The sequence below is a fragment of the Chrysemys picta genome, chromosome 2 (genome assembly GCF_011386835.1).
Source record: "Chrysemys picta bellii isolate R12L10 chromosome 2, ASM1138683v2, whole genome shotgun sequence".
Classification (NCBI taxonomy): Eukaryota; Metazoa; Chordata; order Testudines; family Emydidae; genus Chrysemys; species Chrysemys picta.
In genome coordinates, this window is record NC_088792.1 from 195,526,982 (window position 1) to 195,545,944 (window position 18,963).

The 18,963-nt window shown below is 39.0% G+C and overlaps 1 protein-coding gene across 8 annotated transcripts in view; it reads left to right on the forward strand.

The window, feature by feature from the left end:
* Positions 1 to 18,963, forward strand: part of RTTN (rotatin) — a 179,007-nt gene that overhangs the window by 52,439 nt on the left and 107,605 nt on the right. For all 8 annotated transcript variants that reach the window (XM_065585178.1, XM_008164415.4, XM_024102084.3 and 5 more), the window contains 7 exons: positions 2,240 to 2,339; positions 5,051 to 5,139; positions 9,013 to 9,130; positions 9,445 to 9,541; positions 10,773 to 10,841; positions 13,799 to 13,987; positions 16,572 to 16,811. In XM_065585178.1, the coding sequence (XP_065441250.1) occupies positions 2,240 to 2,339; positions 5,051 to 5,139; positions 9,013 to 9,130; positions 9,445 to 9,541; positions 10,773 to 10,841; positions 13,799 to 13,987; positions 16,572 to 16,811 (902 nt within the window). The remainder of the gene's footprint in view (positions 1 to 2,239; positions 2,340 to 5,050; positions 5,140 to 9,012; positions 9,131 to 9,444; positions 9,542 to 10,772; positions 10,842 to 13,798; positions 13,988 to 16,571; positions 16,812 to 18,963) is intronic.

Sequence of the window (18,963 nt, forward strand, 5' to 3'; positions counted from 1 at the left end):
CAGCCAGGAGTTCCTTCTTAGCTTCTCCGATCTTCGGCAGTCCTCCCTGGTCTCAGCCCTGCCCGTGCTGAGCTGTCCGTAGTCCTGTTGCTCTTCCAGCCAGCCAGGAACCCAGTCCTCTGTCTTCTAGCTCCAGGCAGCAACTGACTACTCTGTCTCTGCTGCTTTTCATATGGCCCTTGTGGCCCTTGCTTGCCTTCCCCTGCAGCCACTCTAGGCTGCCTGGAGTATTTCTCCTCTGCTCCTTTCTGGGGCACGGTGAGGCAGGGCCGTGAGACCTCCAGCAGGGGGCCTCTGGACCTAGACCACCCCGTCACAAGGTGCAATAGTGAATGAGACATGGATTCACTTACTACTCAGCTTCACTAGATTTTACCTTGTGCAGATAAGTTAGCTCCACAAATGCAAAGTGGATGTACTTAGCTGCACACTATAATAGCTTATCACACTTGTTAAAATTCTATTGTGCATGAGTAGAACATTTTTTCAAATGGTCATAGTTCTGTTAAATCAAAACTATCTTTTACTAGAACACTCAAAGGCACTTTTCAATGTGAAATATTTCCAGGCCAAATGTCAAGTGTCTGCCTCTGGCCACTTGTGCTGCTGGGAAACAAAAGATCACAAGGCTTTTCTTCTAATGGGAAAAGTGTACCTTTTTAAAAATCTCTCCTTTCACTGAAACAGCTGAAATCTTTTTTGCTCAGTTTTCAAAAATTATTCATATTGGGTAGTCTGTCTAGAAAATCTCAGCCCAAAAGATGAAAATTTTATGATGAAGATATGAACAACTGAAATGGGATTAGCAGAGAAACAACTATGTAACCTTTGGTAATAGTGGTAGGTAGTTCCTACTATAATTTTTAATAATACAGGCTGACATCAAAGCAAATGTCAGAGTTCCCTTCATACTGTCATCTTGTCTTGTCTTTAGCTGTGTTTTTGCTTCAGGTTGAACAAAATTCCACAGATCCACGTTCTCACAGTCAGTCTCACAATTATGGAAGGAATTCCCATAGAAAGTAACTTTGGCGTAAAAGAATGCATGATTATCATATACAATAGCACCCACTATGTGCTGGCTTCTTTTGAGACACTCAAGGAGTCTCTGCTCCGTAGAGCTGACAATGTAAGGATAGATAGACAAGTAAACAGGTTAGGGGAAGGGGGAAAAAAGCAGGCCCTTAGATAGGTGCAATATCTGCTGCAGAAGATATAGATAGGTGAACATCACACACTTTCTGGGAGGCCAACAGATAAATATATACCTTTTTGGTCATGTTACTGTATATTGAAACTTGTTGACAACAGTTTAATATCCCAGCTGCTTATGTTTTACAGCCTCAACCCCAAATAACAGATGCTTGTAATCCAGGATAAGGCAGGTGCAAGACAATTCCTTACCATACAAGCAAATCCTACATCTATAATATAAGACAAAATCCAAGACCTACTTGTGGCTGTTGGGCTCTAGATTAGAAGTTCATGGTCTGCAGGAAACAGATGAAAACAAACAGCACCCAATAAAATAAATCAAAATGTTAAACGAGTTCTGAAAGATGACATTCTTCCTCCAACGTAAAAATAATCTAGCCCCTCGGTTTACCATTGATTTACACTTTTTTTTTTTTTTTTTTTTTTAAGATCTAAAATATATATGTATATGTTGAACTTAATTAACAGCTGACCTAAACACAAGCCATTTTACAGATAGTCTTTTGGATTTAGCTAAAACTATACTTCAATGAAATGTCAAGCATTTACATTTAGTGAACATAGGATATAGGACTATTGACTCTAGTTCCCTGCTATTGTAGGTAACTATGTCACATAATCATGAATATATGCACGTAATAATAATGTACGTTACTGCACTTGTTAATTACATAAGAAAAATGAGTATGAATATAAATACTTTTTTGAAATTTTTGTATTTGCATACTTTAAAAACCAATGGGTATGGTATGTTTTTCTTTCAAATTGCTACATTCTGGAAATTAATTTTTTGTTCCCCAAGAAATGCTTTAGAAGCTCAGTAAATCATACCATGATCATTCTGAGTGAATATATATATATATGCTGCTTGTAAGGATTTTTAGAATGGATCCTAGCCACATTTATTTATATCTTTTTATTTTTTTATATTTCCTACACTTTGAGGGAATAAGAGGGCTAATTTTCCTGTTTAACTAAGAGACCTATATTATATGCATTTCTAAATATAGTTTTCTTTTAATAGGAAGAGACAGTGGAAAAACTATATGGTATTCTTACTTCTGACACCATTGATCTAGTTTTGAGAAAGTCTGCAGCAGAGCAGCTAGCTATAATTATGCAAGGTAAAGTGTTCTGGAAATATTGATTCATGTGCCGGTGAGCTGGTTTTCTGCTTGGAATGCTATTTTCAAATTTTAAATACATAACTTCCCCTTATATTACCAAGATTGCAAAACTCTCATGAAAATTTCATAGCCCAAGTTCAAAATTTACTTGCCTGCTCTTGTTATGCTTGAGAATGAGGGATGTAGATTTTATTCTCTCATCTGGGAAAAAAAGAATGGCTCAGCCTGGGTGAGAGAGCAAGTATAATTCTGCAAAATTAAGGTAAACCTAATGACTGGTATTTAAAATAGGGCTTTTTAGATTGTCCCAGTCAACATGTCTTTTCCTTCCTTTTTTTTTCTTGAACTTTATCACCTCATTTATTCTTGTTTATTAGAGATAATGATACTGCAAAATTCCTGCATTTCCATGCTAGTTATTTCTGCTTGTGTGGAAGAGACCATTCTCCTTAGCAAAGAGTAGGTATTTTTTTTCAGTGTCATCCCATTCTTGGCTGAGACTGTCACTTTTTAGATTATGAAGTCTATTTTGTAGACTGCAGTATTTTCTTCAAGTGAGTGAGGTCAGTCTTTAACTTGATTTGATTAAGTTACACTTGAAAACATGAGCAGTCACTGTAACAGTAGAGTCTTCTCTTATCCAAATGGTCTTGAGGCTTTGGCTAACTCACTCTACATTGCTGTGCCTTACTTAGAGTGGACAGCATAAGGAATGAGCTTTCTAAAGGTTCTTAAACTTACCTTTTCCTCTCAGTTCAGTTAGATCTCCCCTTTAAGAATCTAGTAGAATGTTGAGTAGGCTGAGGGAAAGCAAGTAACTATTGCTTTTATTTAAGAGAAGTGCTGTGTGAAAAAGCCTGACTCGTTCATTCACACCACCGGTCTCAACTGATGTGCCTGGGCACAGTAGAGCCTCAATTGCAGCTAACAAGGAGCAGTTTACATTAGCCTGATCTAGTATAGGAAGCATGAGTACCAAAAGGGGGTTCACTCTGAATGAGGAGTTCCTTCTATCTTTGTGAATTTATGTTCCTTGCAGGCCAGGACCTCAATGATGGCTAGAATTCACCTAGATAATGTTCCTTCACTCTGCTTAATCCTAAGAAGCCGCCTACAATCAAAAGGGGCTGAAATGTCACTTGAGTTGGAGGAGGCTTCCACAGAATCAAGATTAGCGTCTAGGATTACACTGTCTATTATAATGAAATTATAGACTCCCTATTGTTTTTAATGTAGTAGATTTGGGGAGAAGGAGTTCCATTCCATACTCTCTCTAATTTGGTGGAAGCAACTGTTCATAAATTTGTATCACATATAAAAAAAATCAGTGGGAGAATGTGGAGCATATGGGGAAAAATATATAAATTTTGTTAAAGAAGAACAAATTTAAGTGAATGCATGCAAACATTGAAGGGAACATTCTGTGGCTCAATACATGGTCCAAACACACTCAGTAGTCTGAAGTCAGAGAGCTTAAGGCTTTATGTAGAGTGCACAGGTGCATTCCAAGAGTGGATCTGTACACAAATTCCTATTCAGGAATATCCTAAATACTGTAATGTTTCTTTCTCCTAGCAAGAAACCCTAATAGTAGTAGTAAACTCAGTTCTCTACAATGAAAAGATACTGACATTTCAGATATCAAATTCAGCATTTTCTTGGTTGGTCATATACATGCATACAATTCTTTTACATCCAGTGAAATACATTCCATGTTGGCTGTTGTAGTTTTCAACCTTTAGATAGGAAATACCACTCATGACATGAAAATTTAACTCAGGGTGAAACTGCAGCTATTTTGCTCAGCCCAATAATCTCAAATTCGCAAGAGAAGAATCTCTCTCATTTTAATAACAAACAAAAAACCACTCTCTGAAATAACTTCCTGAGTGTCTGATTACGGTTTTCATTTTTGAGCCAGGTGCTCTAGGTGGTGGTAATTGTACTGAAAAATAATTTCATTTGAGTATGTTTAAAAACTTACTGGTGTGTTAAGCAATGATTAACATTGTAAACGTCACAGGTGAAATCCTGGTACCATCAAAGTCAGTGGGAGTTTCTCTATTGACTTAATGGAGACAAGATTTCACCTAGTTTTCCCTGCGTGTGTGTGCGTGTGTGTGTGTGTTGTGGCACCTCTAGGAACTCCTATTATGGACCCGGGCCTCATGGCATTGGGCACTGTACAAACAGATAACAAAAAGTCTCTCCACCAAAGAGTTTATCCTTGTCAATAAACCAGTATTCAGAATATTTAATAAAATAATTCCAGGGGCTGGTATATGGAAGAGATTGGCAATGAGATACAGGATACTTGAGGAATTATGGTAAAAATCATTCTCTGATGTCTACTATGTGTTGAGGGAAAATAAGTTCATGGTCTCTCGTACACTTAGTAGGCAGGCATCCGTATCTCCACAACTACCATTGTGACTGGCATATAATGAGGACAAGTATTGAATGGGTGTGTAAACCAAACTTCCTTGTCACCCCTTGAGAATAGGTGTAAGACGTTGACAAGGCTTTGAGGAGGCTTGCATTGCTATTGCCTGTGCTGTACCTGTTCGGTGGATAGAGGGTTTGGCATTCAATGATGTAAAATTAGTACATCTCACCAGCATTGAAATGGTGTCTGCTCCCACACAGGAAGTTAAATATAAAATTGATGTGGAACTAATGGCTTTTGCTAATACTTTTTTCTCTTACAGATACCAAAATGCATGATGTTGTGAAAAAACTGGGTGTGATAGATAAAGTATTTGTTTACTTTACTGAATGTGTACACCGGGATGGCAAGGTAAAAATATTACCATTAAGTTTTTTTGTAAATGTTGTGGTAAAAGCAGTAGAACTTGGTATCTACCACCTTTTTTAAGCACAGTCTTTCAGTACATTAATTCCACTAATAACACGACCATCTAAAAACACAAGTACGTAATCTTGCTGTATCTTTGCTTTATGCATTTGGCTTTTGCTCACGGTAGGTTCCCTATTAACTTAATCCATATGTGCAGTTAGTATAGTTATCTAAATTGTGATGGAAGAATCCGCTATCCCCATTAACAAAGAATCATAGAAATGGTCTGGAAGAGACTACAAAAGGTCATCAAGTCCAGTCCCCTTTGGTGAGGCAGGACCAAGTAAGCCTAGACCATTCCTGGCAGATTTTTGCCCAATCTGTTCTTAAAAACCTCCAGCAGTGGATTACACAAGCTACCTTGGAATCCTGTTCTTCAATTTAGTTACCCTTCTAGTTAGTTTTTCCTAATACTTAAACTAAATCTCCCTTGCTACACATTAGCCCATTGCTGCTTATCCTACATTTAGAGGACATGAAGAACAGTTGATCTTGATCCTCTTTATAATAGCCCTTAACATCTCTAAAGACTGTTATCAGGTTCCCCCTTAGTCATCTTTTCTCAAGACTGAACATGCCCAGTTTTTTTAACCTTTTCTCAAAGGTCAAGTTTTCTAATACAGTAACTTCTCACTTAACGTCCTAGTTATGTTCTTGAAAAATACAACTTTAAGCGAAACGATGTTAAGCGAATCCAATTTCCCCATAAGTATTAATGTAAATGGGGACGGGGGGATTAGGTTCCAGAAAAAAAAATGTCAACAGACAAAAGACATTAGATACATATACAGTATAAGTTTTAAATAATTTTAAACAATTTAATACTGTACTCACCAATGATGATTGTGAAGCTTGGTTGAGACAGGGGTGTAGCGGGTTTGGGGCATGGGGGCTTGCCCCACTCCACCCGCCAGGCGCTCGTGCCGGGGAGCAGAATTGTGGGGGGCTTCTAATGGAACATTGCAGGACTTTAAAGGAGTTTGTTCTCTAATAGGTCAGCAATCTAATAACAAAACAACATTAACCAGGAAAAGATTAAGTGAGGAGTTACTGTACTTGCTATATTTTTTGTTGCTCTCCTTTGGACACTCTTCAGTTTATCCACATCTTTTCTGAAGTGTGGCACCCAGAACTGAACACAGTACTCCATCTGAAGACTCACCAGTGCCGAGTAGAGTGAGACAATTACCTCCCATGTCTTACAAACAACGCTCTTGTTGATGCACCCTAGAACGTTAGCCTTTTTCACAACTGCATCACCCTGCTGACTCTCATTCAATTTGTGATTCACTATAGCCCCCAGATCTTTTCAGCAGTACTATCACCTAGCTAGTTATTCTCCATTTTTGTAGTTGTATATTTTATTTTTCCTTCTGAAGTGTAGTATTTGCACTAGTCTTTATTGAATTTCATTTTGTTGATTTCAGACCAATTCTCTAATTTGGTTAGGTTGTTTTGAAAAGGGCAACAAAAATGATTACGGATATGGAACGGCTTCCATGTGAGGAGCGATTAATAAGACTGGGACATTTCAGCTTGGAAAAGAGACAACTAAGGAGGGATATGATAGAGGTCTATAAAATCATGACTGATGTGGAGAAAGTAAATAAGGAAGTGTTATTTACTCCTTCACATAACACAAGAACTAGGGGTCACCAAATGAAATTAATAGGCAGCAGGTTTAAAACAAACAAAAGGAAGTATTTTTTCACACAACTCATAGTCAACCTGTGGAACGCATTGCCAGAGGATGTTGTGAAGGCCAAGACTATAACAGGGTTCAAAAAAGAACTAGATAAGTTCATGGAGGATAGGTTCATCAATGGCTATTAGCCAGGATGGGCAGAGATGATGTCCCTAGCCTCTGTTTTCCAGAAGCTGGGAATGGGCAAATTTTGCAGAATTTTTAATTTTTTGGTGCAGAATTCCCTCAGGAGTCAGAAGATCGCACAACACTTGTTCATTTTACTGAAGTTTTAATTTAAATGTATGAAGAAATGTTTTAAAATATTGACACTGGACAATGTATCTTACCTCAGTCACATTAAGACTCTGATAGCTTGAATGTGAGATCTACTCAAGGCTATTGCTGCCATAAATCAACAAAGACCAGCAGAAGAGGTTTAATTCCCACAGTTCTATTTTACCAATTTTATTTTAGCATGATAGCATGTTTTTGTTTAACATACATAATACTAAGATAGAAAAATCCATTTGACTTCTAGATTTGTCTATAGTTAACACTACAGTACTGATGCAAGCAAGCAGAATTTTTGTTATATAATATCAGAGTAGAAACCCCTTAATAGGCATGATTGAGAGAGAGCGCTGGTTGTGAATCTAGGGTAAAAATTTAGTGCTTAAATTGCCCAAGAACCTAAGTCACATTAAAAGTAAAGTCTAAGTCAATATAAAGTCACTTAAGCACTTCTGAAAATTTTACTTTTAATCTTAGTGGAGGGAAGGTTGTTTGTGTGTACAGGAAATTTGGAAATCACAGTAAGCTATCACTAACTGTTACCTCTATTTTGGCTGGTGGTTTTTGTTTGTTTATCTATGGTATGCTCAAAGTGGACAGGTGGGAGAGGAAGTTAAATTGATTGATATAGAAAGGTGAAGTACCGATCTTCATCTTCCTAAATAAACTTCTACATCACAACAAGTCTGAACATTCATCATAAATAAATAACTTGGCTAAAATTCATGACTGGAATATTTGCTAGGTTAAGTCAGTCACTGATACTTACAAAATGCTTTTGAAATGTGACTAGACTGACAGTCCTGGAGAGTGACGTTCTCTAACCACAGAACAGTTATGAGCTACATCTATGCAAGCTCCCCACTAGTATCTCTCTACCCTGATCTGAAGGGACCTCTTTATGGTGCAGAGACCATAGTTTAATTCCTATGTGCATTCAAATTTTTTTTGTACTTAAATGTTGACTGCATACAATATCAAGATAACTTAATGCACTAGTTTGAAAAACTACATTGAAATATAAACTTTTCAATAATTTTTTAAATATGTACGGTAAGTATCCTTTTGGGGAGGGCTGCCAATAGAGTGCTGGGAAGAGCAGAGATCTAAATAAAGCCTCAGAAGCAGCCTCTAGTTATAGTGATGCAAACAGATTTCACAAAACAAATTTTAAGTATAGAAGCTAAGGAAAGCAAAGTAGTGGAATAGTCTCTGAAATACTAATATCTGAAAGAGATACTGGCTTTAGTTCTTGATGTTCACTGGACAAATTGTCCATATGTATTCTGCTCTTTACATTCTGAATGAGGCCTTGGTTCTGTTTCTGGCTATTCCACTGACACTCTAATCTTGGGCAAGTTACCTCACCTATCTGTTCTTCAGTTTTCCTGTCTATAATTTTGGGATAACAAAGTGCAGCACAGCAGTGACTAAATTTTGAGATCTACAGATGAAAAATGCCATAAAGTAAATAAAGTATAAATAATATTTTATAATCCGAGCTATTTGGAAATCTTTCTAATATAGACAGGACTTTAATTTTGTTCTTTGAAATGAACATTCAAAGAGGGGTGTGAGGTTAGAAGTCCAGAAAAATATCTGTTTACACCTGGAAGTAATTAAAAATTTCCCACTGAACTTGTTACAGCCAGTTAGGATGCACTCATTTCCAGATTTTAACAGTTTTCTAAGTCTTGGTGCTTTTGGTCTTTTGAGGGGATAAATAGTAGAAATGTCTACTAGTCATAAATTAAGAATTTTCTCATGTATTTGACTATATAGTACTGCATATGGGGAGGCATCTACATTAACATACTTTCTTTTCTCACCTGCAGATCATGGAATGTATTGTGTTGCCGTGTCTTACACTTCTACGAAAACTTGTATATGCTGATCCAGTTACACGCCTGTCATTAGCACAGCAGCCTTCTATCCTGCTAACGTTATTGAGAGGTGACGTGAAAGTCTTTGAAGTATCTTCGATGTACTGTAAATGGAAAGAAAATGTCTGAAGTGTGACTACATATTTACAAACTCTCTTCCCTCCCGCAAAAAAACAAACGCCACTGACACAGGATCAATCTGTGGCTGCTTCAGATAGCCTAACATTTTAAGAAAAAATGGCTTACTGATTTGAGCCACGAATCTGTTCCTGTTGAAGTTAGTACTCCTGTTAAGTTAAAAGGGCTATATCAGTGCTCTTGTATGTATTGTTGACTACCAATGTTTTATTGAAGAATGTTTTAAATTTATCTTGTTTTATTCAGTTTCCTTGATATTCCGAGATGACTGTGCTGTTCTGACTGAAAGTGCAGCATTGCTTTGCCTTCTGTTGTTTGATGAAGTAGCAAGAAAAGAAATCTGGTAAGCTAAACTATAGTAATTTAATTATACCTCTCTACATTATCCCTTTGTATCAATATCTGGGGTTTTCTGATGGCAGTAAGTGCATCAGTAAATCTTATTCAAAATTTCTACATTTCCAGATCTATAATTTTCCTGTTATATTTTTGAGTTTGCACAAAATATTTATCCTATAATTTAATATAAAGCCTATTGATATGAAGGGGTGTTTCTCTGTTGAGGTCAGTGGACTTAGGTTTTAAAGGCCTCATGCAAAGGGCCTGAGCCAGCTGTTGGATCCTTGCACTTACCCTGAATAATTCCTGTAGAGTCATTTGCAAGATGGAGGCATAAGAAATTTTCCTTTAACTTCACAACATATTATCGTTGTACATTTCTTCCTAATGCATTAATAAAATGTATTTCATTTCTTACAATTTGATATATACTTTGTTAGTCATGTTTGTACAGTGCTTAGCACAATAGGGCCAGAACCTAGCTGAGGCTTTTGGATTCTACAGCAATATAAATATTTCATAATAATTCTGTTTGTCTTAAATTATATTATTATTGTAAAAGCCCTTATTGTTTGTTTGCATACCTTGTCTGTAAATGCATTCCTCAATTATTTAAACAGTAAGCTCTGGGTCTACTTCATCTTTCTGTTCTCTTAAAATTTGAAAAAAGAATACTGCTTGATTGATGTTAGCTGGGATTCCGTTTAAAAATACGTTTCTTTCCAAAATGAACAGTTGTATGTGCTTCATCACTCAAAAAATTTTTTAAGTCATTGGAAAGAAAGTTAGTATTGTATTCTTGCAGTTCATATGCTTGAAACTTATTGGAAAGAGTTGTTACTTTTATGTGAGGAAATACAGAATTAATTTGAACTGACCATAACACTTTAATATACCACTGTAATGTTACCATACAGTAAACACATACAACAGATATTCTAGATGTAAATATCAAAATATGTATGTCTTAAATTATAATATTATTGCAAAAGCCCTTATTATTTGTTTGCATGGTCAACAAACAAGTCAATAGTAACAAAGTCATATTATATGAATATGCTGTTTATTCAGAAATATCCTGTGAAGAGCCAGAAAGGAGTAAGGAAATAAAAAGATAGATAATTATGAAGTCATGGTGGAGCCTTAGTAGAAAAAGCAAGGTTTAAGTCAGGCAATAGCAGCTAAAGATTAATTTCAGTCTAGTACTACTGTGTAATGAATCGTTCTTTTTGTAGGGCTGATGCTGTATCCAGTAATTGTTCCAACCTACCTGCTTTCAGCTTGCCTGTAGCTATTGTTAGACGGTAAGCCTCTTTACAGTTAACTTCATTTTTGTCTATATGCTGCCAACCGTTGGGGACCAATACATTCCTGGGATAAAAAAATACAGATACAATAGAAACTCACTAATTTGTACATTTTGAAATTTACACAAAAGAATATTGGTAACTGGGTCTTTTGAAACAAAAATCTCAAAGTAAATTAAAATATATTTTGTGATGCATTGGCCTTACTGTTCTGTTTTTTCCATTTACTTGTTAATTTGCAGTAAGTTTCCTAGTTAGGGTGACCAGATGTCCTGATTTTATAGGGACAGTCCCAATATTTGGGGCTTTTGCTTATATAGGCACCTATTACTCCCCACCCCCTGTCCCGGTTTTTCACACTTGGTATCCGGTCACCCTATTCCTAGTCATCTGTGTGGTCCCTGAAAATTGTTTTATAAAGAGCAATGGTACTGTGTGTTTTTGCCCAAGTGCTTATTTTATAGGTAAATCAATATGAATCTTTTATATCAATGAGATTTTACTTAGTAGACATGAAAATTCTATTCATTTCACTGAATTTATCTGAAATTTCTGATTTATTTTTTTATAACTTGAGCGCTACTCAAGCTGAAGGAATATTGTTTGCCAAGGTGAGCTGCAGATGACAGCAAACAAAAACTCTGATCCTGTAAACTCTTATGCAGGAGTTTAATTTACATGGATAGTCAGTGGGATTATTTACAAGCGCAAAGATAAGCACATAATTGCAAGCAGGATTGGATCCTCAGATACTAAACGCTTGGAATTCCGAGTCATGTTAACTTTCTGCTCAGCTCTGTGTTTTACGTTTCCTGTAAACTTGTCAGCTGCAAAATACTGTTGGCTGCAGAAGGACTAGTGGCCCATTGTGCTAGGCACTATGCATTTAACGGATGCATGTGAAAGAAACAACATCTGTGCATCAAGGAGCTTACAGTCTAAGCCAACCTGAGCCTGAGCAAGAGCCAGAATTTACCAATGTACATTACCAAAGAGCCACAGTAATACATCAGCAGCCCCGCTGATCAGCGCCTCCCCATTCCTCACCGCACTTCCTGATCAGCTGTTTCGTGGCATGCAGGAGGCTTGAGGGGGGGCGAGGGCCCAGCAGGCTCAGGGGAGAGGGTGGGTGGGAAGGGGTGGAGTGGGGACAGGGCCTGTGGCAGAGCCAGGAGTTGAGCAGTAAGCACCCCTGGCACATGGGAAAAGTTGGCGGCTGTAGCTCCAGCCCCGGAGTCGGTGCCTATACAAGGAGCCTCATGTGGCTCCGGAGCTACAGGTTGGCCATATGATGAGAGGCAATAGATGGAGAAAAGCAAACTAGTGAGGGTGACACTGAAGTGATTAAATTTTTGTATAATAGTTAGCAGTCAGAGCAAATCAGTTGTTAGGCAATATCCTTAGCTTTGTTGCCACTGTAATAATATACTATTAAAACTAAAAGAATTTTAAAGATCTAACCTATTTTTCAATAAGGGCCAGATCCTAAAGGGAACCTTGAACACGTGAAAGTCACCCTAAAATCAGCACAAGGCTTTAACTATTCATGGATTTTGTTGTTTTCTCAGCCTGGATAACAAAAATATACCGCTCAGTTTCACTTTGATTAATAATCACTTTCTAACCAATTTCAAGTTCTCATGCACCAGAATATTATTAGTGTTTAGATTGCTAACACTTCAAGGGATGTTAGTTTTAATAAAAAAACAACAACAAAAAAACACCAATTTTATATTGGAATAAACCTCACTCCCACCCTTTTTTCCCTATGAGGTTGACAAAGGTGTCTTTGTTTACATAACCTAGATTTTGGGCTAAGGTTGGCCTTTGCATCACTTTAAAAAGGAGGCTATCCGAAAAAGTGACTAAAATGACATTTTTTGGTATTCCATACTTTTTGCCCTGCTCTGGTTTCCATCTCAGATTTGCTCACTGTAAAGGTTATAATTTTTTCCCCCATTTAAACTTTTCAGTTCAGGCTGATAAGGTTGTGAAAGTATCAGTGAGCTCTGAAGTTAATGGAGTTGTGACTCAGGATCTAGTTTGAACTACAGAGCTGTTGTTGAAGAAACTGTGTGAGATCGAGAAACTCCAGCTTGGCTATCAGTTTTAAAACAAAACAAAAAATAAACTTCCAAACTGAGTAAATTTACATGGAAATCAATAAGTAATAGGAGACCTCACAATACATGTGTGGTCTTTGCATGCTTTAAATGTTTTCATTCTGAGCATCTTTGAGTGGTTTTCTTTTTTTTGGGGGGGGGGGGCGGGAGGAGGAATTGGATTGTGATTGAAGTGTTTTCCCTTTATTATACAGTTATTCTTTTGTTTCTACCCAGAGGCTCCAGTTTTGAGTCTTGCATTCTCTCATATTTTGACCATGTTGATATTGTCTTGTTGCCTGTCATGCTAGTAGAAAATGTTCAGAAGCAGACATACTGAAAAAGAGGTTACAGATGGAAATAAAACATCTACCTTTTAGTGAACTTGCATTTCTGTACTGGCCGGAGTAGTAGTAAATGAGAAGCTAAATTTCTAATTGTTTTACCAGCCTAATTCTATGGTGTTCCTATATGCCAGCCCAGGCAGCAGACTTTATTTCCTAGCCAAAGGAGATATAAACAAGAGAAGAGCTATACTTTGTTTCTCTCTCTCTTACCGGTAGGTGGTGGTAAGAAAATCCCTTTCAGGCTCTGTATTCAGTGTTTTGGGAGGAAAAAAATGGGCTTCTTCATAGTTGAGTAATCTTTCTTCACACACAGAATCCTTTAGTCTGGGAATTTGTAGCTTCCAGACTAGAGGATGCGTTTGTGAAGGGAAGGACATATTTGTGTTCTGTGTTCTTAAGTAGTAAATGTGACTTCTTTTTCTCCCCCCACAGACTTTCAAAAAACCTTGGTTGAAAAATTGAATGTCATGTTATAACTGAATATTTCAATACAATTTTTCTAAAGGTATCACCTCCCAATCAGAATCACCGCTCATCATGCAGTTAGTCCTAACTCTGTTGTTTTGCTGTTATCTTCTGACTGCTTGACCTCGAAGCCTGTGTCTGACATGCTTAAGATGGCTTGGAATCTGTCATGGTATCATGGGATTGATAACCTATTGCAACTGGTGAACTATGAAACAGAAGCACAAGCGTAAGTCATGATATCTTTACATTGAATCATAATATAATTGAAGTAGCCTTCCTTCAAGGTTAAATACCTTTTAACTTTATATTGCATTGTAGTCCAAACTGTTCATGGTTCAAAATTGCTATCATTTTAAGTGGTAAAGGATCACATACCAGCTGGTTGTGAAAAATGCTGTCAGGGGCTGCTAGTTTATCTGAATTGCAGCTCTGTGATAAATCTAGAGCCTGCTCCTACTCCCATTTATATAGATTGAAAAACAAACTCCCTTTGATTACAATGGCAGCAGGGTTAAGCCATAAAGCTAAGTGTTGCTGAACATGAGGCAGCTCATCTTGGTTTTAGGGAGTGCTATATCCTGCTAAAGTAAACTTGACTTAAATTCTTCATCTACTGTTGGTTTGTTTGGGATGGAATTTCCTTAAAACTGTTAATTTTATAACATGAAGGACCATACTGGTTTGACAAGAAATTAGCCTTCAGATCTCTTTAATTATATTTAACATAATTTTAAAAAGTGCTCAAATTTGCTATATTTTGGAGTATTTTGCAGAGCTTAAATATTCTACAAGTTTGCTCTGTTCAAAGGGCATTTGATTTATTTAGTAGGACTGAATTATCTGCTTATGTATCTGTGGTGCTTCCCAGGGTTATCCAAGGCTGCGAGGCATCTTGCTACCACCTGCCCTTAGCGTGAGGGGGCCTTGTCTGTACCTGCTGTGGATCAGTTCCTTGACTCCACCAGCCTCTGGCAAAATAAGCACTACCTCTGCAGGCCTTGCTCTCGCTGTACAGGTTAGCAATAGGCATGCACCAACCCCCAAGTCTTCCCTCTGGAGTGCCCAGCTCATGTTCTGTTGACCACTTTGAGGACTCTGATACTTTACTCACAAAGGACTAGTACATACCTGCTTACTAGTTTTCATTCAGGATCACTAGTCTACTTAACACACTGCACTGAGACATATATTTATACTGAAAACAAGAATAAGTTTATCATCAAAGAACAGAGATTCAAATGATAATAAATAAGAACATTGAGAACAAATGCTTACGTATAAAATAAAATCATAACATGCTTTCTAGAAACCAAATTTAACTAAGACATTATCTTCCTGTGTAAAGAAGTTTCTTACCCAAAGTTCTTCTCAGCATTTTCACCAAGCCAGACTGAGATCTATTTTTCCATGAAGCAAACTCACTATCCTCTTAATTCCTTGGTGAAGAATGAAATCTCATCTCCTCTCCGCTGCTTTTATGCAGTTACTGGATATGGTCCCTTACCCCAGGAGGTCCCCTGTTCAGATGCTTATCTTGGGGTTCCTTTGTTTTTGTAAATCCTTGGGCCTGCACCTGACCCAGACAGCAAACGGAGCCTGTCTCCAAGTATGAACATTTATTTTATGGTGATTGAGTTGGCCCAGAAGCATAAAATAGGCAAAGATCTGCTAGAGAGAGAAGTGTTTACTACCCCCTTCCTGCCTAGAATCTGTTTATCACCTTCCGGTGACCTGTCTTAACTTGCACCTTTTCAGTATACATACCTAGTTCCTTATGAGTTATCTGCACATACGTCACAGGGTGTGGTTGTGTATTTTAAATTCCAGTTCCTGTTCATCTCAACCATTTTTTTAATAAGTAACTAATCTAGGATAAGATACTTTTCTGTCTTATTATCCATCGTATTATTCATAGTTGAAATAGGATTTATGATATGAGGCCCACATTGCTAGCTCCACACCTATGAACATTGCAGACATTTTTTAATTAAAGGAGAGAGGGGAAAGGAAGGAACAAAGCTGACCAAACTCAGGCTTTTCCAAAAGTGCATTTATATTAAAACTCTTTAGAGGGGGCATAATGAAGTGGCATTGTGCATGTTGATAATGCCTGACGTCATTGCTATTGAATATCCTGTGAGTAGTAGATTGTATGTGAGAGGGTTTTGGTTTCAGTTCATCTCTCAGATGTCCACGTCATGAAAATCACTACCAAAAATAGAATTAATTTGATACATCTGTCTGCAAATTCAGCAGAGAAGCCAGTGATTTTCATGAGGGGTGAAACTGGGGTATTGTATAAAGCTACCTCAACTCAGTAGATTGGCTGGACAAGCAGAGGAACTGATGATGAGTTGTGGACTTCATTAGAATGGGGACGGATCTATCCTTTGGAAGTTTCATCTATTTTAGGATTTGAAGGCGCAGAGCCACTAACAACATCATCATCATCTTTATGGCAGGACAGTCATATTTATGCTGACTTTCCATAGGCAAATGCACACTGATCTAGTATACTCTGTTGAAAATAAAATAGTATTCTCATAGAAGTGACTACCAACATTAGTATTGGGAAGACGTAAGTACCATAATTATGCCCAATAGCTTCTCAATACAAACCAACCTTTAAAAACAAGCCAGCTCAGGGTTAATTTTTTTTTAAAGACATGATTGATCAAAATGAATACCTAAGAGGTTCACAGTTAATTTTCTCATTAGAACAAGAAAAATGAAGAAATCGGTGGCTATTAAAATCATTTAAAAAGATGCAGGCTATTAAGTGTCATTCTATGCCTTTATTTCTTTTTCAGATTTTTAGACACATTAAAGCTATCCTCAGAGGACATTCTTACGTTGAAGATAACACACACAACCAGTGGACTGCAGGATTGTCTTAATGCAGTAATTCAGGCCGTGTCCCACAGGGAAGTTAGAGCTGCTGTGACTAGGATGAGTTTTTATATTCTAAACGACAAGCTGGCTTTAAAATTTAGCACTGGCTCTTGCAGGACCACTTCAAAGGGCGTGGCTTGGCAAACAGCATTCAACAGGTAAGCATAAGTGAAAAGTGTAGTCACTAGTTACAAAGCAGTGTATCAAGGTATATAGGTATATTACATTAAAAATTCCGACATTAAAAGAATGTTATTTTGTTTGCAAAGTCAAGCACTTGCAAGTTAGGACACTCCAGATTTATAGTTGTCCAGACAACTTTAATTTCATCCCCTTTTGTGTCTAGTATGTGCACTGAATGAAGGTTAGGGATGTCTGATTATGGTTTTAGGGTATGGAGACAAATTAATAAGAAATTCACATTTCTACTACCGTGGCCAACAGCCACCACTCTCCAGCCATCCAGCTCTGAAGGCAGCGCATAAGTAAGGGTGGCAATACCGTACCATGCCATCGGTACTTCTGGGCTGCTGCTGGTGGCGGCTCTGCCTTCAGAGCTGGGCAGCTGGAGAGAGATGTATGCTGGCCAGGAGCCCAGCTCTGAAGGCAGAGCCACTGCCAGCAGCAGCCCAGAAGTATGGATGGCATGGTATGGTATTGCCACCCTTACTTATGCGCTGCCTTCAGAGCTGGGCGGCTGGAGAGTGGTGGCTGTTGGCCAGGCGCCCAGCTGTGAAGGCAGCGCCCCGCCAGCAGCAGCACAGAAGTAAGGGTAGCAACACCATACCATGCCTTCTGTACTGCTGCCGGCAGAGCTGGGCCCTCAGTCAGCAGCCTCCACTCTCCGGCTGCCCAGCTCTGAAGGCAACACCATAGAAGTAAAGGTGGCATGGTATGATATTGCTACCCTTACTTCTGCGCTGCTGCTGGCAGGGCTCTGCCTTCACAGCTGGATGCCTGGCCAACAGCCACCACTCTCCAGCTGCCCAGTTCTGAAGGCAACACATAATTAAGGGTGGCAAAACAATGACCCCCCCCCCCCCTAAAATAATCTTGTAAAATAATCCCTGCAACTCCCTTAAGTGTCAGGACCCCCAATTTGAGAAACACTGGTCTCCCCCATGAAATCTGTTTGGTATAGGGTAAATGCACATAAAAGACCAGATTTCACGGTCTATGATGCGATTTTCATGGCCATGAATTTGGTAGGGCCCTACTTATTTCCATATTTCAAGGTCACAGACATTTCTTCCGTTTCATAGTGGGCGGATGCCATTTTCAATTTAGGGCGCTGCCCTTTGGCCTCTCATCAGCCCTGAGCATGTTCACAAAATGTATTGCGCCAGTGGCTGCTGACTTGAGACGTTGAGGGGTCCAGTTCTTCCTGTATCTCGACGACTGGCTCGTCGAGGGCAGGTCTCGGGAGCAAGTGCAGAGGAGCCTCGATCTGGTGCGTTCCACATGCCGCGACCTGGGCCTGTTAATAAACGAGAAAAAAAATACACCTTAACACTGGCTCACTGAATAGAGTTCATTGGGGCAGTTCTCGACCCCATGTGAGCCAGAGCCTTCCTTTCAGAAGCATGTTTTCAGGCCACGTCGAACCTTATCTCCCATGTAAAGAACCACCCACTCACCACAGCTCACACCTGCCTGCGGTTGTTGGGCCACATGGCCACGTGTACATATGTGGTCAGCCATGCTTGACTCCATCTTCGGCCTTTGCAAACATGGCTGGCATCGGTCTACATCCCCAACAGGCACGACCTACACTGGGTAGTCAGGGTGCCGGACCACATCCGATCCTCCCTGGACCGAGCCCAGCCTTTCTGCCCAAGGTCGTTTCCCAGTTTCATCCTGGCCAGGACATATACTTACCCATCTTCTTTACAAAGCCTCGTGCGTCAGATGAGGAGCGCAGGCTACACACCTGGATGTTAGGAGGGCGCTGGCCTTCTACATAGATAGAACAAAACCATTCTGTAAGTCAAGGCAGTTGTTTGATGTGGTGGCTGACAGAATGAAAGGTTGCCCAGTGTCCGCTCAGAGGATTTTGTCCTGGATCACGGCCTGCATCTGCTATTGCTATGAGCTGACAAAGGTGCCTCTGTGGCGATCGTGACGGCACACTCGACTAGGGCACGAGCTTTGTCAGCAGCCTTTTTGGCACAGTTACCAATCCAAGAGATCAGTAGGGCCGCTCCCTGGTTGTCTGTCCACACATTCGCATCTCATTATGTGCTTACCCAGCAAGCTCAAGATGACACTGGCTTTGGCAGAGCAGTGCTGCAAGCTGCAAGACCATGAACT